Genomic DNA, 11,919 nt, shown 5'->3' on the forward strand with positions numbered 1-11,919 from the left:
GATAAATGTAGAGAACTATTAAGTACTAGGTACCTACCATTCTACATTAGTAAAAGGAGGAATAATATAATCTTGTTGTGGTTTAAAGGGCAAGAACTGTTTAGTGTTTGTATTAAGATTATCAACACAAACTACAGTGAGGTCATTGCTACCATCCAGTAATTAGGTATGTATGTATCACCAAGCCAGAGAATATTAATTTTTGATACCTACCGAGGTTTACCCCTATTTATTTATTTATTTATTTATTTATACTTCTTATACAAACAAGTACAATGGCGGACTTAATGCCAAAGGCATTCTCTACCAGTCAACCAAGAGGTGGTGCAGAGAAACGGGAAGTGGGTGTATAATCAGAAAAGACAGTCGATGAAATTAAAAATATATACAATCACACATATACACACAAATATATCTACCTATATATATAATAGACAGCTAATACATACAATTAAATAACCGGGGAATACTATTACGTAAAATTATCTACATAAACATACATATATAATATATTAGACAAGGTGAGATTCTTGTGATGACGACTCTGCCAGTTTCATAAGAAACAATTTGCGAACCTTTAATTTGAACACATTGCGGTTTGTGGACGTCCTGATTTCGAGAGGAAGGGCATTCCATAGTAGAACGGATTGGACTAGAAAGGAAGAGTGAACAGAGCTAGAGCTATTTAATCGATCTCTTCGACCTCAAGGGTAGGTACTTTATTTTTATTGTACCTGCATTCGACAGAATTCCTTTTTATGTTTTTAGGCGTTGTCTGTGTATGATAATGTACGCAATAAATTAGACCTTTTGTCCGGACCTCTAATACTTAAAAGATACCTGAGTTTCTTACGGTCATGACCCTGAATTAGATGTGAAAAAAAGAAAAAAGGCCGTGTTGCAGAAACCAGTATATTTAATTTATTATTTATTTAGGTATTACAAAAGTAGGTACATTCTAATCACATACAAACACTTAATCGACCTTTACTATTATAAATTGTCTATCAAAACTCGATCTCGGATCTGTTTTCCAATCTGCTTGCGTCGTAAGGTCCAATAATCAAGAAGGTGCAAATGTTCAGGAGTTATAAACTAAATATTCTAAATAACAATTGAACAATGCTTATCAATCAGAATGACCTAAAGTCAGTAGATCGAAAGTAGCAAATGGATATGTCCATAAATTATGCAATTGTTTTGTAAACACATTGTCAGTTCGTATGCTGTTTTAGAATTAAACAAGTTTCAAACAAAATACTTGATATTAAAATAAACAAAAATGGATAAGGTTGTGTCGTTTTATTGCGGAGTTCTCAAGGTCACTTGCCAGCTCCAGTAAACGTCGGATCAGTTCCACATAATCATAACATTGATGTATACATCATCATCATCCTAGCCTTTTCCCACCCCTCAGTAAAGCAGGTTTTCAGACTTTCTAGTTTCTAACTAGGTGCTCGTAACGACTGTCAAAGATGTATAAATTGAGGTTTGTTTATCTTTTTCTTAGCGTGTTGATCTAAGGCAATTATGGATTTACTAGCGTTTTCTGGCAGCGTCGCCCACCTGAGCGTCGATTATAGCTGCAAAAACATTGCATTGATAAAAGCTTATGTCACTCCAAAGTGACTAAGATACCTCTATAGATGCGTTTTACAACGCCTCTAACTTCCAATCGAGCAACCAATTGCCGCTTGGTTTTATTATGCTTATCTAAAAATTTAGGTTTTAATTCAAACTTCTAAAATACATTTTTTTACTTTTCTTCCATCACAATGTCTTCCACAATCAGGAATTTACGTATTACGTAAGCATTCGTGGGTCACATAAACGCTGTCATATGGGGGGGTCGACCCAAGGAGACCGCGTGGTGATCTTTACCACTAGGTCCACTAGTCAAACCAAATAATGAAAATTAGGCAGGTAAAATTATTTGAATTAATTCTTGTACAATACTTTTTTTGCTCTTTTATCCACCACAGTGCAATATGAACTAATATGCACCTCTTTAGAAAATAATCTTTCTACAATTACAGCGTAAAAGTCACCCTGAAATAAGCTGTCAATAATTCTATATTATTATAAAACATGAATTTAAAAAAGATTAACTAGTTAAAATGAACAGGGTCCCATTATTTAACGAATTTAGATTGATCGAGAGAAGTGAATCTGATATCAATGGAGTTTGGAAAGGTGCGATTTGATACTATCTTTGTCGAGAAGTTACTTTCAAACCCTCGTATTGTCAATCAATACAACATTTTAAAGTGCAGAATTTAGTTTAAGTAATAGTCACCATGTAGTGGCAAGAAGATAGATTAATCAATACTATACTTGTAGCCTTTGTCTGGAGCAGCGTAACTAGCAACCGTATATGAGTATCCTCTACGAGTTATTCAGGAGTAATCTACCAACTCAGTGTTGGCAGGTGATCTCACTTGCCAACACTGGTAGTCAACCTGAAAAATCAGGTTGACTTCCTAACTTTAATAACCTATTATTGTAATGATTAATCAGAATTCAAGATGTATTTAATTCTAACTTTGTAAAGAAGAATTGTTCTCTCCATTGACTACACCACGCACAGTTCGGTAAATAAAGACATCAATTTTCTCTCTACTTACTTCTATCATCGTTTTATATTACATAATATATATCAGTACCTGAAACTGTACACAACAACCATTCCTCCAAATGCTAAAGCTGAAGAAATGGGCTATAAGCTCACAAGTCGAAAAGGAACATCTGCCATACATTTGAACATTTGGTTCTCTGTTCCCCAGGCGCCCACCTCCTGCTGTTCTTCCTGGCCTTCGTGTTCGGCTCGTTCTGCACGTTCTGCTTCCACATGCTGATGTACCTGTTCGATGAGAAATGCGTCTTGTTCCCCAAGCTACTCTCGTTGACGTCATTGCGGCATAACGTCATCTATGAGTTCATACCATCTAGCAAGGATCTTGCTGACAGTTAGTAATTTATGCTCACTTTAATACGTTTATTATTCCCTATATGTAAGACCGAATGAGTAATTCTCACCTAAAAAGTTCTTAAATATAATTAAAATAATTTTAAAACTAAACAAGTTATTATTTTTGACAAAAGATTTAAGAATTGTATGGATGTTCTATACAACAAAATCGATTTGGGCAAACGACTAGATGAGATGCCGACCACAATTTTTTTACTAAAAATTTGGGGTCGTCTAGTCTAATTTAGTCTAACCGGACGGAGCTAAGTACCATTGTTTCAAGCGTATCCAATCGCGTGAGCTATCAAAACTAAACCTTAGTGCGAAACAAACTTAAGTAACTGGAAAATCAAAATTCAATAAAAAAGCACCATTTTTCAAGAAAAAAGGACTGCATACTCAAGTAACCTGACCAAAAGGCTAAGATTTATCAGTTGTCAGACGTTCTCGCTTCTAACTACCCGTAACGACAGTCAAAGATGTAGAAATACCCGGCGAGACCCTCAATTTGACGTGCCTGCCGAAACACGGAAGAACTCATTATGACATATGTGGTCACTCATCCACGGGCCGACCGTATCAAGCGTAGCTTAACCTGTGATCGATCAGCTTGAGCAGTTATAGCTTAGCTACGAGCTCCTAATTATTTGAAAGTAAGAATAAAAATAGTTTTCTTTCCTTTTCCTTCTAATAGTGCCAGTGGACTTCCTGAGCACTCAATGGGTTGAGAAGAGCACGTGTTCCCTGCCGACGTACGTGCCGCTGGTGTCGGGTATCTTCGGCTTAGTGTGGACCACCATGTTCCTTATGTGTTCCACGGGCAGTAGGACCTTAACAGGGCGAGTAACATCTTACATAGGTATTCAATACCCACTGCGCGACTGGTTGAGGTCACCATGCCAAACCCACTGAGCGCGAAGTGTCGCGGTTGCGATCCCCGCGTAGGACAAACGTTTTTGTGATCCATGAATATTAGCCCCAATTCTGGGTATCTTTGTGCATGTGACTTGAATGTTTGTGGCGCTAACACAAGGATTTAGTTACTTAATGCGTTAGTTTTTAGAAAAATCTATCAAATGGCAGCATTTCTTGCATGGTTGAAGGCGATAAACGAAAATGAGAGTATAAAGCCAGAATAATAACTTTTGGCAGAGCGTTAGGTATTTATAGACTTTTTAAATCCCTTGAGTCTGCCTGCTTAAGGAGATGAAATCTAGCTTCAGTTCTTTTCTGGCAGCCGTTTTAAACGGAGTCGCCGTTTAAACTTACTTAAACATTAAATAATATAGGTTGCAGCGTCCGTGGCGAGTGCTGCCGCCAGTGTTCGTGTTCTCTCTGGCGATGGGTGGTCTCTGTATTTACTCGTCCGCCGTCACCCACTACGGCCTACAAGAACTTTGTCTTAAACTCGGAGAAATCACTGGGAGTTCCACGTACGTTATCATATGGTATACAGTATAAAACGTACTTATTTTTTTAGGGTTCGTACGGAAAGACTAAACACGGAACCCTATTATCTACTGTACGTCTGTCTAAGACTTTATCTCGTAAACCATAAAACCTGGACAGTTTATATTGTCACTATATGAGGTTAAGCGACGATTGGTACGGTCATAAATTTGATGTCGTGCGTCCAACTCGTACTTAACCGGTTTGGCTTAGGTTCCTTACTAAGGACTTCAGAAAATACTTTCTTGAAACGACAGACATTTTAAAGTTGATACCTACTTTTTGTGTGACAATCAGACAAAAATTTTGAAATAAAGAATTCAGAGGAAAATATATTTACATTTATCATGATATTTAATCGTAATTTGTAAACAGGTGTACGTATACTGTGAATGTGGCGACCCTGACATATGAGCGTCGCATCCGAGGCGTGTACCAAGCCACCCGCCTGACGATCCTGTCGGCCTGGCTGCACACCGCCTGCTGGCTGCTCTCCGCGCTGCTCGCCCTGGTGCGCGTCCTACTCGCCGTAGACTTCCAACTTGTTTGCGTCCACGTACGACTCCACGGAGATGTCGAGAAAATTCTGGTAAGTTAAAGACACATAATAGATTTATGGAAACAGTAATCTAGACATTATACGAGTATATCATCTTTTTCGTGTAGGAAAAGGATGAAGTCCAAATTAGAACAGTCTCCCCTGATCCTTTTGAAAGAGATAGCTTCACTGATGTTTACAGCAAATCACTATTAAGAAATATTGGCGACGACGATCAAGGTGAAATAACAATGTTGTTTGATGACTCGGAAACAGTCCGGCACTCCGACTTACTAGAAGAACAAATTTCCGAACTATCGCTAGTTCCTGACGAAAAGAGGAAACTAGTGAGATTAAGAGCATACAAAGCTGTCGAGAAAGCCCACCAATTTATAGTAAGAGACTTGTATAACTTACTATATACAATGGTCATACCTGAATCTCCAATAGAGTCAGTCTCAATGGCCGGTTCTCTCACCAGTGTCGTTTCTAGTCGCTCCGTCGGCGATATCTCAAGTCGTCAAATAAGCATCAACAGACAAGTCGGTAGAGAAAACGTTGCATCCCAACCGAAAGATGTAAAGCCATTTGAGAGTGCACAAGAAGACCCAACACTTGATTTCCCTGATGAAGTTGAAGAGATAATGAAATCAGAAAGTTTCGTGAGCCTAGAACGTATGGTAAGAAAAGTTAAAGAAGTTTTTGATTTTAGAAAACAGAGAATTGAATTCGAACAGCCTACTACCTCAAGGGCCCTGGAGAGTCGTTCAGAATCAGTATTAAACTTGTCTGTTGAAATGAGAAATCTTTTAGACTTAGATGAAGAGAAACTAAACCAAACAAAGAAATCGAATTTAAAAACGATTGGTGTACAAACTGACAAGAGTAAGAAACGTAAACGCTCCGTACGAGTCAAGATAGCAGACAGAGACAGCAGCCAACCAGAAACCGAGACCGAATCTGACACTTCACCCGATCTAAAGGATGAAGTTGACAAAGAAACGCAAACCGGTCCTAAGGAAAAACAAGACTGAGAAACAATGAGTGCTGAATCCCGAATCCCCAAATCTTTTAGACGTAGTCAACAAGAAATAAGCATAGTCACACTAGCTTATGTCGTCAATGTTTTTGAATTTACAGAATATAATGATTTCAGCACTACTGTTAATTCTGTTTTCATTTCTTTTTATTTATAGACGTTTTTAAAAACTCCGTAATTTAATAATATTTTAATATTTTCTTCACGTTTATAAAATAGTTAAAAAAATGTAAAATAGGTAGCATATAATAATCCGCATAGTGACCTGGCGCCCACAATGATGATTTTTGTCAATTAATACTATTCGAAGACACAAACATTTATGAGTGTCATCTCGAAACTAAATCGCATCCAAACACTCTTATGCTTTGCCTACACTTAACACAGTGCTTAGAAATACTTGGAATGCCACGAAACTATAAATATTATATCTTAGTAATATTATAAACGCGAAAGTTTGTATGTGTGGATGTTTGTTACTCGTGCACGCAAAAACTATTGACCAGATTAAGTCGAAACTTGATAGGTATACTGTACACAGATAGTTTGGATAGTTTTAATCCCGATTTAATGTTTTCTTGGGATCATTTGTAGCGGGTGGAGCCGCAGGCTACAGCTAGTTAAACATAATGCATGGTTAAGAATTACCCTACTCTACTTCTCGTTCAATTGATGTAAAACCTGGTGTCAGACTTTTTTAATCGGCCGGTTACCGGACACTGCTTTTTGCACGCCCTAGAAAAGTTCTCAGGTTTTCTAACAATATTTTCGCTCACCGTTTTTAAGAATTGATAATTACTTTGTCTTTGCCTATTATTGCCTAGAATTGATCCTACGACCTTTCATATGTTATTCGAACGGTTACATGTTATGAAGTTAATGAAGTTATAAAGATAATATCCTCAGCAAATTGTATCTACTGAATATGTCAGAAGACAATAAAGCACAATGTGACAGTATCAAAGTTGGCCAAAGCACGTATGTTAAATACCTCCATAAATATACCTATTATTAAATATTCGACAGATATAGGGATATAATAGCAGCTTACCACTCTCATTATTGCTGTATAGTATTTATTATAATTAATGTATAGATTACCTACATATTGTATTTCACTTTAATCGCACATGTCTGATTAACAAGCCGGCTTTGACCTAGAATCAAAAACAATCAAAACTGCAACGTACTGACTTCCATTTATTCACCGCGTAATTAATAATATTCTTATAATTAATATAATATTACAATACAACTAAAATAACTACGTGAACTACGTCTCAAGTCGTTTCAATTTGAGCCAGACTCCTCCATCCGCGGCATAGACTAGGGAAGAGCTTTTTATTTTCATTGGCACTGGCGTCCGTGGGTCGAGTATCAACTCGTAGTTCTGAAGAACTTTGATCAACGCCATCTTTGATTGGATGTAGCCTTGTCGTATTCCTGTTAACAAAAGTTTGGGTATTTAGTGTCGAAAGTTTCATATAACAAACAAAACTTCAGGGCCCCGATTCTGCTATTTACAACGACCGATGAATGAATGGCAGTTGGATTAAATTTTAAATTATTCCTATTCTATTAAGCATTTGAAAATACAATAACTGAAAGTTAATTGTATTGACCTTGAGCGTACCGTTCCGTACTGAATTTCCAATGATTGTGTAGAAAAATTCTTAAGACAATACGAAAATTGTCATTTTTAACCAAATTTCATTCATTCATCGGCCATTGTAAATAGCAGAATTGGGGCCCAGCTCTCTTAAATTGTAAAGTGAAAACAATTAATTAAGTATAGATGATATTTTTAACAACAAAAAAAAAACAACTGATTTAAAAGTAAAGTACTAAGGCAAACATGATGATACTTATGGGACCCAATGACAATTAATTATTTCCCATTAAATGAATAATAACAACACAATCAGTTTATTTACTCCGGTGTTCTAAAGAAACAAACATAACGCAGTTGAAGAGGGTTGAAAATAAATTTGAAAAACCCTTGCTTTTTAGCAGGCTTTAGTAGAAACATTGCTAATTTTAATTCTCTGAACGTTTAATTCAGCCTTGTCATTACTTAAAGGACATTGACATTCGCGTCAACAGTCATTATATTATTAAAACGATAATAATTGAATGTGATTGGCTGTCAAACATAATAAAAGGTAACCTTACTTTTAAGTATAGATACACACAAGTGAAGTGCGAAAATCTAAGTGAGTAACCCTGACACATTAAACCCAGTGTGAGTGTTTGGTTAAGAAATAGTAAGTAGAGATATTAATATCTTATTTGAAATAAATGGAAAGGTCAGTGTCAAACCTTGACTGATGATTACATTAATGAAATAATTGTTAACACTTCTTTTTACTCTTCATTCAAGACCACTAAAAGTTTTGATGTAATTTCTTGTTAGTAAATATAAAAGTTGTCGTTCATATTTATATAATACGTTGAGGTCAATAAACGGTGACTTTCAACTGTGTTATGTAAATAAAATCGTAATTTTAGTTAGTTAACACCGTCTACCTACCTTTATTAGACAGCCAATAATTAATAATTTTATTTTATGTTCTATTTGATCTGGATTTTTATTTATTTCTGTACACACAATATACAAAAAGAAAACAAATAAAAAATGAAAATACAGTAGTTACAAAAGTACTGCTTATTTCTTTAGGAATTTCTGCCAACAGACCTGCGACAGGACATTATAAAAAGAAATATAGACACAGAGTGTAAACAAATATAGGAAAATTTTTATTTTACTATAATCTATTTCAACACAATTGCATGTATATCTAGGTATGGGCTACCTACGTGAGTTGAATCTTCAGTGGAATGTTTTACTACGCAGGTCAAGAACAACAGCAATAGATGCACAACATTATTGATTAAGAATTGCACAATTTTCTTAAAGGTAAGATCTCTACAAGACTTAGTAGATTCTCCTTAAAATTTTACCAAATTCGCAAATTACCAGGCCATGTTAAAATACGTGATCAAGTGTTCGTCCTTAAAACGAGAAAAGGGGATAATTTATCTATTTTAAATTCATCGAAGCAAACTGCAAATAAAATAAATAAGCTACAATACGATACCCACCTAAACACTTTTTGGGTCCTTCTCCAAAAGGCATCCAGTGACACGGATGCATCTTCGCTTTTCTTTCCGGGGCAAATCGTTCTGGATCGAACTTATCCGGATCCGGGAAGATATCCGGGTCCATATGTATGGCATGCGTGGGGATGAATACCATCGTGCCTTTCTCTATGACAAGGTCACTGTTGGGCAACTTGTAGTCTCCGTTGCATCGTCTGAACAATGCCCGCATCGACGGATGTATCCGCATTGTTTCTGCAAAGAGGAATTTAACATTCATTGGATTTTAGTAAGTGGACGTGTTATATTCATAGTTTTCAGTTATTTGAACTCAATGTAAATTATTTATTTTGTCGTATTATTCAGAGTGCTTCGTATGTCTTTGCTTCATATTCCATAATTGTCTCGATGTTCAAAAACGATCATACTTTAGTATCGGTAATTTTACTCAAGTCCATCGCAAAAAAATCAGAAAAGGTTTAAGTCAGATGAGCCAGAAGCAAATGCTTCATTGGCATTGGTTGACCTCGTCGGTCATCGGACCAAAGTGGTTGTTATTTTTGTGACTATATTTATTAATCGTCAAATATGGTAACAATAAAATACAATGATTAAAAACCGGGCAATGACAAAAAAAAGATATTGCAAAGTTCTATAAGGTTAGATTTCGTTATATTATGTAAATAAAAAACCAGTAGGCTTAACAAATAATGCTTACGTATATTTGCTGTTCTGATTCGCGCAATCTACATACATTACTGAAACAACTCACCGTCTAGAACCATATTTAGATATCCCATTTCGTTTTGTGCTTCGTACGTGCATTCCCCGTTGTGTTTGGCCAGTACCCTGAGCACCTCCTCCCGAGCTTTGGCTTGGACCTCAGGGTTCAAGGCTAACTGGTAGGCCGCGAATTGCCCGGTTGTGGCCGAAGTCTCATAGCCGGCTATCATGTATAGCATAGTGTTTGCTGCCACGTCCGTCATCGTGAAGGGTAAATGTGTCATTGCAGTGCATTCCATGTTTTCTGGAATAATTTTAAAGCTTTTGGTACAAAAAATTACCCTGTCATTATTTCATGTACTTTTTTTCTAGCCTAGATTTATAGCATCGGCAGTTTGCAGACGATGTTTTTGCAATATTATTTATCTGTTGGTCATGCTCTTTCGTAATAGTTTAGATCCTTGAAGTCGTCTATAAAAAGACCGGTAATATACGAAATAGTTGCTGATTGTTGCCAAACTGAATTAATTACATTACAGTTTTGATAAAATACAATTTCTTACGAAAGCAAAAACGAGTGTGAAATACTAAGTAGAATAATGGCACAAATTATATCATAACCGGCATTTTAAAATTGATTGATGGAACCAATTAATGTTATCGAACTACACTTAATACATCTGAGCGTCATGCGTTAATATTTCTAACGATCTCTTCACTAACCACACGTACCTTTCTCATCACCTACATTTTCATTTTTTAATTCAATAAGTGTCTGCAAGAAGTCATTCCGCGTCACAGAATTTTCCTGACGATACTGAACGGTGCTTTTCACTATGCCGTAGAAAAAGTCCTCGATTTTAGAACTTATTCGTCTTATTTTCAAGCTATCGAATGTATCTGGAGCGAAGAACGCAAAGGCTCGAATTAGTCTCCTAAAACAATAATGCGTTATTAGTTTAATTACTGGCCCTTCAAAATGTGTCTAACTACATAAAAAGCAAAAGGGGCAACATATTTATTATATAAAATCGTAAAGATGAAGATCTCTATTTGTGAAGATAGATAGTTAATAATGGTGACTTCATAGTTAGTAAGTGTTGTCTACAAATATAAAAATATTTTCTTTCACCAATTTTTATACATTTTCAAGACTTGTTTTACTCCAAGATGTATGAGCCTTAACGTTAACCGGTAAGTTTACGACAAAGTTGAGAAACTACATCTGCGGTTAACCTAGGAAATGGCTCAGATTTGAATGAAACTTACCTAAAGTTAAGATTGTGTGTTAATAATACATTAATACGTGCAAGATAATAAAACTTACCAGTAATGAGATTTGTGATCAAAATACTCGTGTCCTCTGATATAAAACTCAGAATCGGGGTTCTTAAAACCATTGCACTCAACACCAAAACCAACATTGCCTATAATCTCCATTGCATACTTTGAATAGAAATCTGAGAAATTCACTGTTTTCCCATCCTTGTGCAGTTCATCGACGTAATCCAAAGCCTTCGACGCAATTTCTTCTACGATTGGGTACATAGTTTTCAGTTTCCCAGGCGTGAAAGTCGGAGTCATTTTCAACCGTAGAATTTTCCATCTTCGTCCAAATATATTGAACAGATTTGCAGCCAAGGGGTCCCCGACACCGCCAGCGTATGTTCCTCGTGATTGGAAGTAATCGAAGTCCTTTATCAACATGAGCTTGGCGATATCTGGGTCGTGTATAGACAACACAGGCTGATGGAAAGAGTACATGCCTATGTACGGCAAATGCTTGTACTTAAAGTAGTTATCATAATAAGGTTGGAAAAACTGTTCTTTCCTTTTAATGACTTTCTTTATGTGCCCAAAAAGGAATTCCGGTTTTGGTCCAAACACACCTCGTCTTGCCCAGTAACTGAATTTTTGTCGAAACCACAAAACTGTGTAAATGATCGTGAAAATGAGAACTATAACTGTCCGCACATTGAAAATATGCGTAAATATAAACGACATTTTAACGCACTTTTTTTCTAATTTTCTGTCAATTCAAACCACTTACACTTCACAAATTCCTTCGACCCCTAGTAAATTAATAAATTTAATTAAAATAAA

At 36.2% G+C, this 11,919-nt stretch overlaps 2 protein-coding genes across 2 annotated transcripts; one reads left to right on the plus strand and one right to left on the minus strand.

Annotated features, from left to right (window-relative positions):
* The first annotated feature begins 2,015 nt into the window (after positions 1–2,015).
* Positions 2,016–6,083, plus strand: LOC113504758. Its single transcript, XM_026887187.1, has 6 exons — positions 2,016–2,193; positions 2,784–2,966; positions 3,663–3,807; positions 4,258–4,401; positions 4,793–5,006; positions 5,084–6,083. Exons 1-6 carry the CDS (start codon positions 2,118–2,120, stop codon positions 5,987–5,989), a joined length of 1,668 nt encoding a protein of 555 aa, XP_026742988.1. The 5' UTR covers positions 2,016–2,117; the 3' UTR covers positions 5,990–6,083.
* Positions 6,084–7,174: 1,091 nt separating this feature from the next.
* LOC113504987 (probable cytochrome P450 6a14) lies at positions 7,175–11,820 on the minus strand. The gene is made up of 5 exons (XM_026887508.1): positions 11,144–11,820; positions 10,549–10,751; positions 9,866–10,120; positions 9,097–9,348; positions 7,175–7,437 (listed from the first exon to the last, which is right to left on the minus strand). Exons 1-5 carry the CDS (start codon positions 11,818–11,820, stop codon positions 7,268–7,270), a joined length of 1,557 nt encoding a protein of 518 aa, XP_026743309.1. The 3' UTR covers positions 7,175–7,267.
* Positions 11,821–11,919: the final 99 nt, after the last annotated feature.

This window comes from Trichoplusia ni, chromosome 23 (assembly GCF_003590095.1).
Source record: "Trichoplusia ni isolate ovarian cell line Hi5 chromosome 23, tn1, whole genome shotgun sequence".
In the NCBI taxonomy this organism is placed as follows: Eukaryota; Metazoa; Arthropoda; class Insecta; order Lepidoptera; family Noctuidae; genus Trichoplusia; species Trichoplusia ni.